Below are 19,828 nucleotides of genomic sequence, written 5' to 3'. Positions count from 1 at the left end.
ATAGAGGGTCGGTTTTTCCACTACTTGGAATATACAAATTCCTTTAGCTCGCTGGCGTGAGTATCGAGTTTCTCTGAAGGGAGTGTCTATGTTTTGGCTTTTTCGACAAGGGCTATCCATGTCACTTGGGTTTCGATTAACTCTTAGTTCTCCCTGCAGGGATCAGGGGGGCCCTTTCAAACCTTTTTATTTTTTTTATTTTTTGAAAGGGAAAAAAAGAAATGCGCAAAAAAGAAATATATGGTGACTCTGATGATAGTATGGGAACAATTCTTTCGTCACTCCTCGAACTTTGTTGCTGGCGCTCCGCTTCGCAGGGCTGCAAAGAAGCAAAAAAAGGGGCCAACCGACGGAGATGGGATGGAGATAATTTATCCGATACAAATGAAATCGTGTTGACAAATAATTCCTCGGTTGCTCGAGAAGCTAGCTGCGTTAACCCAAATAGACAAACGGACAGACGTTCTTCGTGATGGGAAACGTCGTCAAAGCGGATTTATGGCTGAGAGTGGATAGGATTACTTGATTGATTGAGAAACCAGCGATCGGGGATGAAATGCTGTGTGACATAGCTTGACTTTACCCTCCTTCACCTGCTTTGCAATTTGAGGGTTGTATATGCAAGGACGCAGGCACCTAACGAAGTAGTAGTATGGGGGTCGACGAAGCCCCAAGCCAAGTTACATCCAAAAACTGGAGTAAACCGCAGCGAGTTCAGGGTTTTGTAGTAAGGTTTTTGTTTCCTCAACTATGTGCTCGGTATATATACTTCCGTAGATGTAACTTGCCTAGTAGTATAGAATTAGTGGTCAGTAGTAGAGCATTCCTAGGCGGAACAAAGGATAGATGTACCGCCTCCCAAGCCAAGGTCCAGTAGTAGACCGTAGACCGTAGAACGATTTGTGGAAGGGGGAACGCCCTTCAACAGTTCCGTGGTTCGACAGTGCCGTCATGCGAGTATAATCCAGGACAACAAGCATGTTTTTTTGGGGTGTCCCGAATAAAATAAAGCGCTAATTAACTTTCTTCCATCAAGCCTCAAAACTTATAGCTTAAATATTGTCGCGTCGCCTTGCCGCAGAAAAGAGGTGTGTAGGACAAAGGAGGGTCGAGGATGGCGGAGGGAGCTGGCCCGGATTCCCCCAGCAGGAATAACTTTCAGCTTACTTCGAAAAATCGGACAAATCAGATCGATACTTCCTTCGAGTCTCGGCAACAAACAGCTGACTGACATGTAACCGGGAAATGTCAGTAGCGGCGGGCAAAGCGGACGAGAACTACCTTTCACATCAGCTTTCCACTACCGGCAAAAGTTTTCCGACTTCCAACAGGTCGCGATGCAGGATGCGATCTGTCCATTGCCAGTAGCGCGCGCGAGGCTACTAGTTTTTTTATTCTTCCACCCCCAATTGGTCGACACGGGCTTATTCTTCAGCGAGAAAAAGAAAAAAGTCCGATCTTGTGTCTTCCCCCAGCCGTCTTGACTCGTGAATAACCCATAAATACGGGGCCTATGGGTATAAATCCAATCAAGCATGGTTTAACTTCCTGTGCTAGTTATGGAGATTTTCCGTTAGTTAGGTTCTTGCATACATGGTGGAAAAGCCTGGAAAAGCCTCACACGGGAGAGCATCGCTTTGACTTGCCGTACACAAAGTTCTTCCGCCATATGCAGTCTATCAGACTCAAGCCCAAAAATCCACCAGTAGGACAACAGCAACGCCTCCAAGTTGAACAGCAAAAGCTAGGACTATATGCATGTATATGCATTGGGCACTGTTGATAAGGGAAGTTAGCGTTTAATGCAGAGGCCAAGGCGGCCAAAACGCCCTGACCTTCTTTGTCGTCTTTTTGGATTCTGAGTAACAGCGTCTGCAGGGATGCGATGGGCTATTATGCAGCGGAATCATTCCTCTGTCATTGATAATTGGCTGTTTTAGGGGCAATAACAGCTGCTGCCAAGGTTGCTTTGAGATGAAGTCAACGGAACCTCCAATCGTAGTGCCCTGTAGTGCTCCAGTTGATAGGTCGGTATATCTACTTTGTACTGCGCTGCCCAATACTGTGTGTGCTTCATATGTGAATTCTCGGAGGAGGCGGAGCCCAGCTGCATCATTCCCCTATCTTTTTACTTTCTTATTTCTGATGCGTTACTCTCCACCGACAGTTGTTTGTTCTTATAGTGATTTTGTACTCCGTGATTCCCCCTTCAAATCGGCATTTTAACCGGCCTGCGGTCGCTGGGATATCTATCAGGAACGGAAAAAGGAGCGGAGAAGACTTAGAGTTGTCAGTCTCACATGATGCCTGGCCCATATGCAACACAGCCGAATTGCCAATATGGTCTCCCATGTTTTTCGATATTCCTTTTTCCTTGCCTTTGTAGGGCAACAAGACGTGGAGCAATCTGATGTAAACAAATCACGATGGGGCCGGGGAAGGTCCTCGTTGAGCGTATATTGTAACAGTTGATAGAGTCGACGTCTGGGATTGTCGATGTGCTGAGGTCGAAATAAGCTACTCCATGGATAAGCTTATGTCGGGTAAGTGATCGTCCTGGGGACAGATCTTCTTCACTGAAGTTGGAGCGGGATTGTCAGGTTGCTGGGACTGGCAAGCCAAGTTCGCCGTTGACATTTTCTCTTTGTTTCGAGGCGCACGTCGGAAGTAGCTGATCTTTGATGTTGTGTTTCTCCTCCGCACTGCGATCGACTTGAAACAAACAACGGTGTGTGTCTGGACGATTCACAGGGCGCCATGCCAGACGCCCTCCCCCCCGAGGCAAGGACTCACGACGAGATGCATCAAACTAGTTCAGCTTTGCTTTTCAGAGACCTCTTTCGACCGCTTTTGTGGCCAAAGGCATGTATTGCATATACATATGTATACGGAGTACATACATACTATGTACGACCAAGTAAATAGTATGTGGCCCATCACGATTGATCGACAGGACTATGTGCTAAATTTTTAGCCAACCTTCTGAGCCGCCACAAAAACAGAGAGACGGCTCGAGATCCAGCACAGAGGGATGGAGGGAGCGCCCCGATTCCGAGTCTCTGGAAGATCGACTGCAAACTCTGAGGTCGGGATTTTCCCACAAGAACAAAGTGATTGATCTTCCAAATGACACACATAGGCTAAATATAAGTTGAAGTGACCAAGATGGAAATATGTGAGCCCATAATACTCCATACTCCACCCTCTCCAACAACTCACACGTCAAGATCGCTTGCTTAACCAAGGCGATGGGTTTCGAGAATCGTCTTTTCATCAAAAGTGCTATTGTTGTATGAAGGGGAAATGAATAGTGCTACTCAAGCGAGGACTGATGTGGAATCTTTTCTACAGAGTATTGGCATGCTGCTTCCTTTGTACTAACTCTAGTGGCGGCTAGTCTTTTAACCCAAACGTTATAGACACCACGGCCTAGTGTCAAATGCTGATGAGAGGCTCAAGCGCACAGTTACGCCCCTAATCACCGGAGATACATACACACACACGCACCTCGCAGCCCGCCTCACCGCACAAAGAACAGGAAGGAGGAATCAATCCGGCAGTGACACGTACAGCATCTATCCGGCGGAGCTGAAATAACCGCCACCGGGCATTCCACTCTCGAGGGTGGCGGGTGGAAGGAGCAAAAACTAGTTATATCTTGACGTTTTGATGCATGACATCGCATGGAATAAATGGCCTTTGGGCAGATAAACTCAGCGATCACCAGCAAGGATTATGTAAGCACCCCTGTCCCCCGATTGGAAAAAAAATACGTTCAAGGGAAGCAGAATTACAATACGGCGTATCCATACGATACGCTCAGGCTGGATGACATAATCTCCTGGCTAAGCGTGGTGAACGGGAGAGCAACGCGGGTAACTTGATGCCGAACCCTCGAACCCAAAACAGCCATAAGAAAGCGCAGTGTCAGACCATTAAGCGGGCAGCATTTTACATAACAGGAATCCCGAAAAAGCGGGCGAGCTTAAAGGAGCTTAGGTGAACGCGTCAGCTTCAGCAAAAGAACCCGGTCCGTGGAGAGTTTCCCCAGGATCACTGCTAGTGTAGTGACAGGGGGCCACAGCACCAGCACAGCACAACACTAGCTTCACTGTGAAGGCGTGGAGCTCAGGCGTTAACGTTCGTGAGGGTGGTCTCATCGCCTTGCATCCCGCGCGGTAGTTTTAGGACTTGCATAGCCAGTGAGTGGGGGGGAGGGATTAGAAAAAGCAATGGGTGGGGGGGGGAGGAGGAGGAGGAGGGAGGTGACCGCCAAGTGGAACCGGGCCACACGAGCACGAATTGAAAAAGAGGCCGGCATCAAACGGAGCATGAGAAGACGCCGACCAAAGGACACTACGGCGTGTTTTTGAGGCAGCTCTGAAGGAGGATATTGGATTCAACACCGATACTCCGTGTAGCACTCCGTACTGTTGGATGCTATGTTTCCGCGACTTGATACGGGAATTATTGAGGCCTTGATCTTGGCTGTTTGATTTTAATTGTTGCAAACTCCTTTCTTTTTTGCAGGAGGCCCAACCCAGCTAGCCTCATGCCTTGTGACGACAGCGACAGCGACAGCGACAGATAGAGACAACGCAGGGAATTCAAGGAATTCAGGGACTTCGCGATATCACAGGCACCGGCGAAAATATGAACATGTCATTGGAGAATATTTTGATAGGCCGTACGGAGTACTCCGTATGGGGTTACGGGTACACAGAGGACATCAAGGACGCCGTTCCAAGGTACATAGCTCCGCGACTCGAGGGCTTGGAAGTAGCGTTGGAAAATGGAGTATATCTGCCGTGTCGAGTTATACGAAGAGCTTATGCGCATGCACTCCGGTGTGCTGTGATGGGGCGCATGCAGTCACGCTAGGAGAGATTCAAAGGAACAAAGCTGATGTCACAAGATGTATATTCCGTATACACACACTGCATCCAGCATTTCTATATTCCTAATGCGAGCCCGTCAATGCCGAGTGGACTCCCAGCCAAGGCATCAATTTGAGGTAAAATGTTCCCAAAGCTTGGAAATGGCGTTATGGTAGCCAAGCCACCATCGACGAGACCCGATCCTTGGCCCGCCACAAGAGTGTGTCCAGTATGGGGATCCTTTGCTTTTTCGTTTCCTATCTACATCGACATGGTCGCCGGCGGACCTATACTCAGCATGTGAGCCCTGTGTGCGGAGAGGCCTTGCAGTCTCCTTATTGTCGGAAAACGCGACTGATATTGAAAAATAACTAGCCTGCGATGGAGTATAGAATATGGATGTTGGGATGGTGTTTGAGATGCATTACGTGTCGTGTCTAATTGATTCCACAAGGTATCCCATCCATACTTGGCGCGCAAAAAATGGCTGACTCAGCTCCACCGCTGGAAATGAACATAGGGCCTTGCCAAGGCTGAGGGCTTTTTATTGGTTCACATCGCTTAAAGCAACATAGAGCGCGGGAGGGCGTCCTCGAAGGAACATGGCTTGTAAACATAGCTGGCATAACCACTTTATGCAAGGACTAGCTACTGCCATGGCTTGACTGGCTCAACAGGCGCGGGATATATAAGTAGTAGCATCTTCGGGGGTTATAGTGAGATCAATAATGTGCTGTATAGTTCATTTAGCGCCATATGACGTTTGGATGCCTCTATTGAACGAAGCTTGTCCGGTGAACCCTCACCCTGGGTGCAACCCAAACATTCCTTCAAACGTGAGATATATCGATGGAGTCGCGCCATAGTACGAACGCTACGTAGAGTTTTGGGACTTGGGGCTCCGAATTTGCCTTTTGAAGACCCAACTAACGCAGGCACAACGGTTAGTCGAGGACACCCCGTATCATTTCCTTCCTTGATATTCAATGCCGAATTATCAAAGACTAAGGATACGGCATGACGACTACTCTCCAGTGCAAGGTTCATTTGTTTGGTGAGTATGGAGTTGATGGATGGTTAATGTACGGAGTAATTGACCAAGCAAGCTTCGTAGCCTATTCACGAGTACCCGAACCTGACCATTAATGTTCGGCAGAGGTGCCTTGCCATTAAGCGTGATATGATTGATAATATACCTCGTGGGTGATCGAACTATAGCAGAGAGCACGGTTGTAATAGTAGAGACGTCCCCTGCTCTCAGCTGGAGCCGAGGTATGAAACTCGCCTCAAACAGTATTAATATCTGAGGCGACCAACACAACATTATCCAGCGAGTTTTATACATCCACCTATGATCTTCACATATATGTGCAGACAAGAAATGTATACATGTATAAAAGGAACACGCAGAGGGATTCTTCACACTGCCGGCAGATCGCCATTGAGCCCTGGCAGAGCTCCGGCGGCTTGACTACACCCTTCGCCTTCCTTCGCCCTTCCATAGCCCACGTTTTGACGACTATCACTCCCCAAATCACTCTTTGGGGGGCTCAGATCACCTCAACCTACACATTCAACCTTGTGGCGATCGTCTGGGTTGTGGTTGCTTTGGCGACAAGAAAAAGCGTTATTAACTAGCATGATGCCCTCAGGAACGGACTGTCAATCATTCTTGGCCCATCTCCAACCCCAGGCCGTGATCTATATCTGAATCGATCTTCTTACGTACGGAGTACATCCACAATGCTTGAACGGTGTCCCTTGGGAGAGGGAGAAAGGGGCCAGCAGGTATAAGTTACGCCCATACTTACGGTATTTAGTACGATACAGAAATACAACGATACCGAAATACACTATACCGCTTTCGTTACTTACCATACCAGAAGGTTATCTGGGTTAAGGTTTGTGTAGTGGAGGTAAAGTTGGATCCGCCAAGCACGAGAAGCTTCGTGGGCGGAGCTTTTCCATCTCGCGAACTACTCCTAGTCCCGGCAGTCAGTGTGAGAGATGATTCAATCAATAGCCCTCCCCGAAGTGATCTTCCAACGTTTATTTCTCTCGCGGAGGATCGCCTTTTCCAAAGACATGGGGCATAATATATTGCAGTATTAAGCTTCGTTAAATGTCCAAATAGTGACGAGCCAAGAGTCAATAGATCCCGACTGGGCGTTTTCCTGCTGGGCCTCATTTATCACCTTTTCTTTTTTTTTTTTCCTTTCTTTGATATCATGGGTCAACTATTTTTTTTGCATCTCGATTATCGTTGTCGTTGACAGGGAGCCGCGCCAGGGCAAAAACGAAGAGCATTGAAAGGAAATTAAACCCATGATACCTCGGGTGCTCCGTATACATATCCACAACCAAGGGACCTCAAAATGGAATACGAAGCTTAGGCGCCATAATAAGGGGAAGGAAGAACGCGCAGGTAAAGGAGATGTCGCTGCAAAAAAAGAGAAGAAGAAGAAGAAGAAGAAGAAGAAGGGCATTGGACCCGAATGCTGACCCGAATGCTGACCCGAGAAAAACAACTATCCTTAATAAATAGAAAAAGAAAACAGCCATCCATATATTAATTTATTGGCCGAATAGCATCACGCGAAAAAAAGACAAAGAATGGAGATCGTTTTTGCGGTAAGCATTTTCTCTATGTGGCTAACCTCCCCACAGCTCCTGTCCAGTCATGTTGGGCGCTGTGAGCAGGTTACCTCCGATATTGAAGGCCGCCAGCGTGAAGGGTGGATGGGACACCATCGTAGCCGTGATGTCACAGCGCATCGTGAGGCAACCTTGGCTGCTCGCAGCATAAACAGAGGATTCATCCGGAGAGTGTCATCTGCTCCTTAACCATGAACCTGCATATACAACGCTCTCGGGAACAAGGGACTCCTTCCCATATTCCTTATCCTAATACAGACTACGGCGTTGAATTTCATGGGATGAACGCCGCTCCTAATGCAGCTCTAACACGGCACAGGCGTCACTAGGTCGACTTCAAAGTAGCTACCCTAAAAACCCGGGAGCCGGACAAATGGAAAACTACCGCCTGAATTCAACGTCCATATACGGAGTTCGTAGGAGCCTCCATATAAAAAATTGAAGGGTCCGTGTACGTGTATACGTGTACAGAGGTACGCCTTGCTCGCTCCCCAGCGGTTGTTGGCCTTGAGAGCATCCGCAGCGCATCGTTTCATCGACTTGGCAGCCTCCTTTCTTGCGCTGATTCGTATAAACCCCATAAGCTAAGCTCGTCTCTACCTGCTTGCCATCCTCCCTTCCCGCCACTGCGCTCCGATATCCCTGCGAATTCTGAAACGCGCCGGACTCCCAGACGCCCCCCCACATCCCGTCCTTGTTCAGCCTCCACTCTTTCATGTCCTTGTTCCCCTGGGGGCTTGGCTCCGGGCATCCCTGTCGGCTATGATGTCAGCCCAGCCTTGCCTCCAACTGAAGGGTGAGCATGTGTGAACAGTTGACCGAACCTCTGGTGCTCCCGGTGAACAGCTTGCGAGAATATGGGCCTTGGATCTACGCGCTTCACCGACTCTCCTTTCCGTGGTTTCTTCCGACAGTAGCCAACCTCCCTCCTTCTCTCTGTGCTACAAAAGTACGTACGCTCTTCCAAATTACCCCATATCAACCAGGTTGTCGCCCCGGACCGAGAATTGGTGGAGAGGATCATCGATGATCAGTAAAACAGATCATCATGTCACGAATCAACCACACTTGTTCCTGAAGCATTCCTCTTTCCTTCTATCAAACGTTTCTTTTTTTTTTTTTTTTTGCATCTGGTTCTTCTAGAGCACGCTGAGCGCTACTGGATAAGGCGCGCTTCTCTGATGATCGACTCCTTCACCATGTGCAGCCAGGTGCCTGGGCCTGAAAACCATACAGTCACCATGAAGATCACAATAATAGTATGATATATATATCTCTTGTGGAACGAAGCAGCCAGACGCCAGCTGTGCAGTAAATGACAGAGGCGAGACATGACAGAAGTACTCAGCCATCATTTTTCGTGTTTTGAGAATTGGCTATATCCTCCAGAGTATTCGCCACATACATACATCCACTATCCGGATGCGTTTGATATCTCCTTCTCATGACGGGGTAATCTTTCTTACTCCGTGAATACTTCACGCACCCCGTCTGATGCTTGTCACATCTTGTGAAACTCGGTTTTTCCAGCTACCCTCCATGGCCAATGTTGGTGACACTACAGTTTAGGGAAGAGAGGTCCCTGCTCAATATTGTTAAATCTAGGCCATCTAACTATATTCCGGTATGGCCGTTGCGGCCATCACTCGCGGTGCACATCATGCAGTTGATATGCAGTGCCACCCAAAGCGGCCACCTTCATACCATTTGCCAGGAGCATTTATATGCACCTCCTCTGGCCTTGAAGTTTGCTTTTTTTGTGTAGCGGCAACAACTGCATACCATGGGAGAAGGCTACGCCTCATCCCGAGTCCCTGTCCATCAATCTGAGGCGCTCTGGATGGACGTTCCGTACCATCTTCCAACTTTTTCTCACCTGGGCACATGCACCTGATACGTTGCGGAGGCTTGGTATCTCTGGTATGGCCCAATACCCCCAAACAGCATCAACCGTCAAAGTACGGAGTTCTTTCCTTTTCTTTTTTTTTTTTTTTTGGGATAATTAAATGAACTCGAAGAAGAAAACACCGATGCACATTACCGTGTCCAATTGTGAAAGAGATGAGATGGCTATACCCTTGCTCGTTTGCTACAATTTGCGTTATTTTAATTGATTGGTCTATTAAAACTCGGTCTGAAAGAATGACCTCTTTCCTATTATGAGAAATTCGATTTACAAGTATCTGGGGTAGAAATTATGCTCTACAGAGTCGCAGCTCTACCGGTCTACTACCTATCGACGGAATTGGCCCGTTGACTCCTATGCTTTTCTTCCTTTTGCCGGAAATCTATGTCCGCGGACGTCCACTTGACAACAGCATGCAATGCAATGCACTCCATACTGACAGACAACCACTATGCTTCTGCTGGTGGCTATATTTCATCACCACTATGGTGGCGTGGACGTAGCAGTTGCCTCCACAGCCTCACTTAGATTCAAATCCCTCTCAGTTAGACGCCACACCATCTAAGCAAGCAAAGTATATTTTCGTACAATTTCTACTCTTAAACGTAGTATGTCCAATGCCCGATGGGTGAGTGTCACTGTGCAACATTAGAAAACCCAACCAACCCCCTTTCCTCCCCACAGGACCGGGGAAAGCACGTTTTGGCAGCACATATCCAAGATAATGCCCGCCCGTTGTATCGGTTTAGAGTTGAGATGTCCAACATAAAAAGAAAAAATACCACAATAACAGAGTGATGGTACTGCTTTGTGGCGACGGTGGAGAGGTGATTAACTAGTTCAGGTATACCTGCGTAGTATCCAAAGAAGCCTATGGGTTACCAGGTTGACATAACGTACGGCTCGTGTGAGATTCTGCTGCGTTAAGAATGGCAATCTACCTTTAGCAAGATGAGATCACTTGCAGCTAAACTAGTTCGACAACTTAGTATGGCGGCATGGGGCAACATATGGGTACATTAATGTCAACTTCTAAAATGCCTCATAGAAATTAGCTACGCTATGAATGCAAACCGTAGAGAAGGATTCAATTATGAGAAGTCCTATTCTCACCAACCTAATACCATGTTGCTAGCAATGACTACCCCTAGCGCTGAAGCCTCGACCTCGTATGAAGCCCGCCTATGAACTAGTGAAAGTGGTGGATAAAGTTGTAGCCAGAGCTCTCGTGGCGGCTGCTGATCCAGCTCTCCTCCCGAAGACAGTGCCAGAGGTCAGCCCGCTCCCTCCCGGGTAATTCCCATAAAACAGGCCACCAAGCATTTCACCTGCGCAGAAGAGGCCAGGGATCTGCTGGTTGGCTACCGAAGAGATAACAGCCGTGGTGTCCGGGTTCACGGCTAGTCCTCCAAAGGTAAACGTAATACCGCAAGTAACCTTCACTGCAAGATATGGACCTTGGTCGAGAGGAAGAGCCCAGTTGGATTTGGGAAGAGATAGCCCGCTAGCTTGAGATTGCGTGGATAAGCCATCTTTGATTGCTGGGTTCCATTTAGCATCAGGAAATTCCCGGCGGTGCTGGTACACCGCAGTGTTGTAGTCAGTAATGGTTTTCACAAACGCCTCTTCATCCTGGAGTCCATGCTGGGAACACTGGTGGGCAAGCTCGGCGACTGAAGGGGCAGTGATGTGCTCGACAATCCCTGAACGGTATTCCTCTTCTCGTAACCATGGAATTGTCTGCTGGTCCCAAACTTGAAAGGCAATATGACCTGGCTGCGCAAGGATAGCTTTGCCGAATTTTGCGTATGTGAAATTTCTCATATCAATGCCCTCATCTACAAACCGTTTCCCTTGCGAATTGATCATCAGACCAAGCGGATAGCCAGACTTTGTAAATTGATTTGAGATTTCGCGGTCACCCGACGCACGGGGGGCATTGGCGTCCCATGCAACTGAGTGGCATCCAGCCCAGTCTCCGATTTTTTTGGCTAATATATCACGCATCGCTATCTCAAGACAGTCACCAACATTGTATGGGGTGCCGCGGACTGAAGCCATGTCCCAGCCCTGGCCCAAATACCGTGTACGCATATGAGGGTTCGCTTCAAAGCCACCAGCGGCTAGTATCACGGATTTTGTTTTCATGATTACTTCATTTCCGTTATGTTCAACGACTGCTCCGGAAATCTCATCCGTCATAGGGTCAGAAATCAACCTCTTTAATGGCGTTGAGTAGAACACGGCGACGCCGTTACGCCGTGCAGCAGCCTGATAATCCTGGACGAGACCTCTCCCGCCATCTTCCGTCTTCAGAGAAATGCCACCCCAGAATTTATGGCGCCCATCGACCTTGTAGGATTGTCGGTTGAATGATAGTTGGAATCTAATTCCAAGGCTAGAAAGCCACTTGACAGCAGAATTGGAATCTTGAACAAGAATATTGGAAAGGTCTGGATCTGATCGTCCATCGGTCATTCTCGACAAGTCGTCTGCGAAGTCCTTGGTTGTGTATGGTTCAATATCTATGATATCCGCTTGCTCCCTGTCGACATTGTTCACCATAGGAAGAATGTCATCTAGGCCATTATGAACTGCCCGGAATGCACCGGCAGTGAAATATGTGTTTCCGCCAGCCCATTCCTCAGAAGCCTTCTCAACTAGGATCACACTCCTGGCACCGCACTGAGCAGCTGAAATTGCAGCTGAGAAGCCTGCGTTTCCACTGCCGACGACAAGAACGTCGCATTGCAATGGGATTGACATGTTATAATGGGGTATTGTCTTCTATAACTCAAGCCCGACATTGATGCCGCAGATAAACGGGCCACGGGATTCCAATACTCCTTTCCCAACTGAGAGAAATAGGAACCGTGAGTCTCAATGTCTAGCGTAGCAAGCTTGAGGATTTAATGACTCAATCGCCATATCGTCTCTCAAGCGGCCTCCTCGCCGCGGTAAGAGTTGACGGAGACTTCGCCTCCGTTTTACGACTCCACGCGAAAACCACTGAAACGCTCCCGTGGGGCCTTAGGCATAGTAGTGCGTAGATCAATATCCGACGGACTCGCCTTTCTTCCCTCTAAATCGTGGGCATGGCTGATAGTCACGAGTCCAATTAGGGTATGTATAAGGTGTCCTTCTGGTCAAGTGACCGTGAATAGTAATCCCCGAAGAAAGCATCTCTCGCACAGTCGATAAGTGCATGCCATATGCAAGATGGGCGCAAGCTGTTCAATATATCTTCCCTTGCCCCTGCTCGGTTCCTAAAACAGCGCGCTAGTCCCTTTTGCTAACAAGTCACGTGCTAACTCGCCCTGAACCCTTTTTTTGTAGCCAATCTTGAAATCGCGAACTCGGTTCTGTCAGCAGCAAGAAAAAAATATATTCATACCGGAGGTCCTTTATATCAGAGCAATGACACGATTGCAGCCATGATAAAGTACCAGATATTGTGTTAGTTAGAGAGAATTATCCCCGCTAGCGAATACGCAGACTTCCGCGATATCAGCCCTGCTTTGAACTGCAATGGTACGCCGCATCAACGAGTTACAACCCACTTGGCTTTCTTAAACGGACGATAGAGGCTGGGTTATCAGGCTCCGTCACTCCGCGTCTATACTCTGCAGATATGACCAAATCTCATGAACACGGTCCGCCAAAGATCCTGGCCCGAGCGTGTCAGTTTTGCAGGGCCCGGAAGATCAAATGTGATACCCAGCGGCCAAGCTGTGGCTCATGTATTAACCAGAAGAGAGAATGCGTGTATATTCTAGAGGTCCCCAAGAGGAGGTAGGTAAAACCCCGAAGTCTATCACCCTATTTCCAGGGGTCACCAATCAAGCTTCTGTTGCTCAAATATGAATAATATTCCTTACTAACTGAGGATAGGCCATCTACGGCAATTGTTAATGCTCTCCAAAATGAAAAGAGGCAATTTGAAGAGGTGATATTGCGTCTAAAGAAAGCTTCGCCAGAAGAGCGAGATAGCATGTTAGATGCCATTCCGATTGAAGATGGGTCCGTGAAGCTTAAGCGTGGTACGCCGCCGCCATTGACTCCCTCGTCACTGGGCGCGAAGAAGCCTGGCCGGGAAGCGAAATCTCACCACTCGGATGACGATGGGATATCCTCCGATGAGGACCTTGATGTCCTTCCTTTCCTTTCTGTCGACGAGGGCGGCAAGGTGGATACTTTCGGCCCTTCATCTGCACTACAAGGGCCAACAAAGCCCATAATTTCGAAAGAGTCGCCAGTCACAGAACATGTTCGAAATCAGCTCATAGCGAACGCAATACTTCAACGTCAGCGAGAGCACGACATAAGATGCTGGCAGGAAATATATGGCGTTCCAGTGGAACTGGCTGTTCATCTCTTGGATCTCCACTGGAGTCGACAGCATCACAGCTTCTTGCTTACATACCGACCTGCCGTTATGAGGGATCTGATACAAAATGGACCCTATTGTTCAGAATTCCTAATGAACGCCATTTTCGCATGTTCTTGCAAATACTCACAGAGGATAGAGGTCCGGGATAACCCGGTTGATCCGGAAACAGCGGGTGGGCGGTTTTTTGCTCGATGTGACCAGATTCTGGCAGACCAGTCACTCCTAAACTCTTCCAGCATTGCAACGCTAGTCGGGCTCCTCCTTCTTGGATCAACTTATAATGCGTTGGGGCAAACCTCCAAGGGCTGGCTTTATACTGGATATGCACTTCGTATGGTTTATGATCTTGGTCTTCATCTTGACTACAAGGCTACGACCGCCAACGCCGAGGATATTGAGATACGTCGTCGCGTGTTTTGGGGTGCATTTATCTGCGATAAACTACAGAGTTTGTACTTGGGACGACCAATGGCTATTCATATAAGGGATACACATGTATCTCGCAATTTTATGGATACCATGGAAGAGAAGGAATTATGGACACCTTACGTGGACCCTAGACTGCCTTCAGATTCCTTGCCATCCATCCCAGGCACACCTACTCCGATCCATTCCGTCACTACATTCCAGCAATTATGTCTGTTGTCCAAGATCATGACCAAAATTATCAATCGATTTTACGTGGTAGGAGCCACCGCAGCCAATGCTAGAGCTAGTCTACAATCTATCGATGATGCTCTGATTTCATGGAAAGAGAACCTCCCGACGGACCTTAACTTTGAGCCCTGGTCGGACAACCCATTGATCGCCCAGGCTCGCCCTGCACCGAATGTCATGATCCTTAGTGCCTTGTACTACTCATTAGTGATCCTTTTGCATCGACCCTTTATATCTGACGGCCATCTCCGCTCTGCTGTTGCACCCGCCAGTTCTTGGAAACGGTGTACCTCCGCTGCTAAAAACATTACAAGCATAGTCTTAGCATACAAGTCAGCGTACACCCTCCGAGGCGCTGCCTATTTACTGAGTTATGCAGTCTATGTTGCATGTACTATACATGTCCGTAATGCTGCAGCAACCGACGGTAATCAGCCAGGCGAAAACTCGTCCATACTCTCCGCAAGTCTTCACAGTCTGGACGAACTCTCGCTACCGAACGCTGGTGTGTCTAAGACTGCTAGCATCATTCGGAAAATTATGGCTGACAATGGCTTAAAACTTGTATCTGGTACATATAACCCCGCCTTCCTACAACCTACAATCCTAGTGACCCTTTACTGACCTACAAGCTAGAACCCGTTCTTGATATTCATTCGCCGTCTTCGTTGGACCTAGATGCCATTTTACGGATGTTCCCGTCGAAGTCACCGCCCCGAGGACAACAGACAAATCAGCCTGAGAATTTTGATCAAAACTATGGGATGAATCCGTATGGGCCAGAAGACTTGCTTTACGGGTTTATGGATGGAGAAACAGCAACATTTTCTGACTTCACGAATGGAGCTTTCAGAATATAGTGGAATGGCTTCTCTTCTCAGATCTTGCTGTCTGAGAGCAGCCCTCTGTGCCGACTGAGTCTCATTGATGTACAGCCTTTGTTCTAAAGTGGCCCCCAATTATCTGACACCCACTGTGGGTCGTCGGAGACTGAGTCTCCGATATGCGGAAATAGGCCCGTCTAAATTTTGAGGCACGGCTATTAAGCTGTGTTGGCTGAGGGCTGTGATTCTATAACCGTATATACACGGTGAACCCTGCTACTATGCCTACACTAAACTTGCTGGTATTAAGTAGGCTGTGGCGGCTCTTGAATTACACAGCACAATATAGCCAGAAGCGCATCAAGGGCTAATTCATAACACGTGGTCGGGAATTTAAAAACTTTCTTTAAATCTTATATACTGGTTTAACAAGGTATGTGAATATGCCAAATCCTAAACTTAAGTTTGAAGTTTTATAACTAACTAGATACTTGATCTAGAAAATGTATCCAACTCATATGCCGACACAAAATGAAAGATTCCAAGTTTGTATTCCAGGGTGATGGATATAGGAACCCAGACAGCGAATGAAAATACCCACAAGTAGTTTACTAGTCATACTTTTCAGGACGGTTGATTTGGTTACCAGATAGAAAATCATAGTTTTAATCTCATATATGCTTTAGAGGCCGACCATGTCATCTCACGTCTCATAATCTACAGCTCAAAACGAAAACTCAGCATTAACTCCAAATAACCTTCCTTGGTACCGATTCATGACTTCACCCAGTTTCACCATAATTCCAGCAGCTAGCATCCTAACCTGGTCATCATCCTTTGGCGTCCGTTCAAATATACCACCAACCCATTCTCGCATCTCCATTACCTGATCTGCAAATTCAGTCACCAAACGCTCTTCTCCAGTACTGCCGGATGCAATATTTATATCCAGGATGGCGAGGAAGAGTGAGAGGATGGCGGACAAAACAGTTGGTTCTGTGGCCACTGGAGAGTTGTGCAGGGACATTAATAGGGTAAGAACATCGAATGTTATGGTTAATTGGTTAGGTGAGCTCGGCCCAATAGTTGATATGACAAGATTTATGGTTTGTATAAATAGTGAAAGGAGATGTGGTGAGAAGAAGGGGTTATTTCCGTTGTAAGACCTAGGAAATCGGGTTAGTATTCAATAATTCAATGTCCAAAAAACGGTCGGCGTTTTAAAACTATTTATACTTACGACGTGGAATACAGCATTAATCCAAATCCACCAGTTAATGGGCGGAAGAATGCTTCAAATAATGTTTTATGAAGATCTTTTGGGATCGATTTAGCCCTTCGTAGTTGCTCTCGTTCATGTTTCTTCTTTTCCACTTCCATCCTTGATGAAAAGGTTCTAACCTTGAGGGCGTTGGGTCCGCTAAGTTTGTCTGCTGCGTTAAGAGCCAAAGGTTCTAGAGACTTCCGGGTAATACCTTTAGAAATGGCTTCAATTTGATCCATTTTGGTGGTTGGATCATATTGGCTTTCAAGCCGAGATGGAAGTCGTTTGGATGGGAAGGATGTATCGGTAGCAGCTGGCGGAAGCCCCATGGCTTCATTATCTTCATCCCTATATCCTGCAAGCTCTCGTGCACATAGACCTAGAGCAACGAGCAATGAAGACCTCTGGGACTGGGATAGATCAATATTAAAAAATGCATTAGCAGTCCACGGACCCAAAGCGGATGGGCGTGCGACTATAAGTGTGACCAGAGCTTGCAGCCGGTATTCCTGAAATTTCGGTGTGGTATATTTGTCTTGCAATCCAACAAGGGTAAGGGCAAGATCTTTGGCGTGTTCATCTAGCTCCGAGCCAAAAGCAGCCTTCCGTCGAATGAGACTAGGCGCTGTTGAGATCCCTAGACTATAGCGATCATAATTGTCAACGTCACGAAGATACATCAAAAGATCCCTGATATATCTATTGGTAGAGAGGGTGTCGTTAGTAACGCCAAAAGAACATAGAAGAAGGAAAAAAATCAACCCAGGGAAAACTTACACAGGCGGATTGGGTTTGGATCTCTGAATGAGTGTCGGATCCTCGTCGGAATCGGACGCATCTGCGTCCGGTTTTTGATATGGAGTAAGGCCATCTTCTTCAGACTCGTCTGACTCTACTTCTATGGGTGATATTTTGGAGGCGACAGGCTTCTGGTCACCTTTTTGTGTTGCCTTCCTTCGTGTGTTCGGGCTGCTCTTTTTAGGCTGAATTATAGACCGTGATGTATGGGATTTCTTGAGTTCTTCTATCGTACCAACTCGGTCTTGGGTCTTTGATAGATTTAGGTACCATAATGCCTCTTCACTTTCCATTTCTGCAAGATCGAATTTCATATGATTTTCTGGTTTGTCAGTCAACTTAGAGAGTGAAGTTCCGACAACCATTCCTAGAAAACGGGACCGAGGAGATGCGGCTCCTAGGCGATTTGAAATTGCGGAAAGGTAAGAACTCGATTGAAGAAGGCTGACGAGGTCAGCCTCATCGAGCCGGGACAGATACCCGGCGGTAAGTAGAATGACCTGTGCATTTGCTAGGTGCCCCAATAAAATTAGAGTATAATTCTCCGCAAGTGGGCTGTAGATAATTTACCTTCCTGAACCTGTATCGGTGAGTGCTTAATAGAGAGCTTATCTCCGAAGAGATCCATGGCCTTCGTAAATATTTGAGAAAGTGATTCTAAATATGATTAGCGAGAGGAAACGAGACGAATATAGAATAACTTGCTTACCAGCGTCGGAACTGAAAGTAGCTAACAGAGCACGGCGCATTTGAATACTGCTTATGCAACCACCTATCCCTGAAATGAGCCAGCTCTTCAGAGACTCTTGTAAAACAGTAATTTTCATGATTATGGACAGCGTTGCTGATACATTGGATATAGCGGACTCTGTACCATTGCCCTCTCCTCCAGCATCCATCAAGAAAGATCTTTCTAGGCAGCGCATAATAGACTCCAGAAGCCGCCTCTGGTCATGCTGCCGCAAATTATTCAGTAGGATGAGGAAATTCTCTGTTCCTGCATCACTCTGTCGAAATAGCAGGTTGTCCAAAGTTTCACCTACTACTTGATCTATGTTTCGGGGAATGACAAGATTAGCGTCGTGGTATTGCCGGTTTTAAATAGGAGTGAACTACCTGTGTGACCAATACTCAACGACCGACCAGTAAAAGCGGCCAAGTATTTCCACCCCACATCATCATCAGGTGGAAGTCGAGAAGCCATTTGGCCTATATTTCTTCCAAGCCAAGATCCATATAGTTTTCCATCAGAAATCCATGCTACTGGAGAAGACTGTGCAGAGAGTTCTGTATGATCAAACGCCTCGGCAGCCGTAGACAGAACTTTGCCAGCCGCAAGAAAAGACGTTACCTCCTGCCAGAGTAGCTGCCTTTGAACTGCACTATCAATGAGCTTGTTCATATCGATATATAGATGAAAAAGCAAATCATCCGGGGCTAGGAGACAGGAAAGTATGGATAGATTGTCATGGATTAGCGGCCCTTTGTCAGAACTAGCATTCCTTCCTAGTGGGGAGTTATGGGTTGGCAGAAGGCTCCGAATATGAGCTAGCAGGGCTCCAATTCCAGACACACTTTTTAAACATCTTAATAACATGGCCAGTAGAGAGTGTTTGGTAGTCACTTGGTATGATGCTTCCGGTTTATGTTCCATTCCTAGGCTGGCCCAATGATCACAAACGGTGGTCGTGATTAAAGCGTGGAGTATTTGAGCTCCCATGGAGCTTGGAGCAGTAATGTTAAATTCCCCATCGCTTAACCTAGCAGGGTCAAGAAATCTTAAAGCTTCTGACACTGCCGATATAGACGCTCTGGATTTCAAAACTTGCAAGACATCTTCCGCTGATGATATTTTAACCTCTGGTGGCTGCTCTTCAATTATCGAGATCCGCGGAGTAGACGACGATACCTGGAGATGAGAACATGAAGTTGATAGATTTTCGTCGCTATCCGTGGACTTGACAACCTTTAAGAGCTCCTCCATGGCTATGTCCTGTCTACCTGACTTGGATTTCTGGTTCGATGAAGTTGATGTAGTAGTAGCTGGATGCTAAATAGTCGGAGCTTTAAGCTTTTATGTCAGCTCTTCTTATCGATAAAGTCACGTGACATATCTGAATCCAGTGGGGTCTTTGAACGTCAGCCTGAATATACATCGTCCAGCAAGCTCTGTAAACTGTTGCTCGGTCAAGTTTAAGCTGACCCCGAGGCAGGTCAAGGAGTGAATCCTACTCTTTACATCACGGGTTTAGCTTGATTTAACAGATACCATTACTTAGTTGAGCTGTTGATACCTTTCAAGGGGAATTCCAGAGTAAACAACGGAACCGTTGGTTGCCAACGTGGGGAATTATCATAAAAATGAGCGGCCCAACGTATTCTGGGCAAATACCCGAACGATGGTTTGTCGTTCTATAGCGCTTATATGATTTATATTCCTGTTGGCAACATACTGAC

The 19,828-nt window shown here is 47.2% G+C and overlaps 3 protein-coding genes across 3 annotated transcripts; 1 reads left to right on the top strand and 2 right to left on the bottom strand.

Moving 5' to 3' along the window:
- Window positions 1–10,620: 10,620 nt before the first annotated feature.
- On the bottom strand, window positions 10,621–12,204 carry GIQ15_03361 (fumarate reductase flavoprotein subunit; the record flags this gene model as incomplete). The annotated part of the gene is made up of 1 exon (XM_033550778.1): window positions 10,621–12,204. One exon carries the CDS (start codon window positions 12,202–12,204, stop codon window positions 10,621–10,623), a length of 1,584 nt encoding a protein of 527 aa, XP_033407939.1.
- Window positions 12,205–13,429: 1,225 nt separating this feature from the next.
- GIQ15_03360 (uncharacterized protein) lies at window positions 13,430–15,109 on the top strand (the record flags this gene model as incomplete). The annotated part of the gene is made up of 1 exon (XM_033550777.1): window positions 13,430–15,109. The coding sequence occupies one exon, from the start codon at window positions 13,430–13,432 to the stop codon at window positions 15,107–15,109; it is 1,680 nt and encodes a 559-aa protein (XP_033407938.1).
- A 924-nt stretch (window positions 15,110–16,033) lies between these two features.
- GIQ15_03359 (uncharacterized protein) lies at window positions 16,034–18,120 on the bottom strand (the record flags this gene model as incomplete). Its single annotated transcript, XM_033550776.1, has 5 exons — window positions 16,034–16,475; window positions 16,550–17,215; window positions 17,351–17,882; window positions 17,942–18,028; window positions 18,081–18,120. The coding sequence occupies 5 exons, from the start codon at window positions 18,118–18,120 to the stop codon at window positions 16,034–16,036; spliced, it is 1,767 nt and encodes a 588-aa protein (XP_033407937.1).
- Window positions 18,121–19,828: the final 1,708 nt, after the last annotated feature.

This window comes from Arthroderma uncinatum (assembly GCF_011692745.1).
Source record: "Arthroderma uncinatum strain CBS 119779 chromosome Unknown scaffold2, whole genome shotgun sequence".
Classification (NCBI taxonomy): domain Eukaryota; kingdom Fungi; phylum Ascomycota; class Eurotiomycetes; order Onygenales; family Arthrodermataceae; genus Arthroderma; species Arthroderma uncinatum.
The sequence above is the reverse complement of the archived record's forward strand: the minus strand, read 5'-3'. Positions and strand labels throughout refer to the sequence as shown.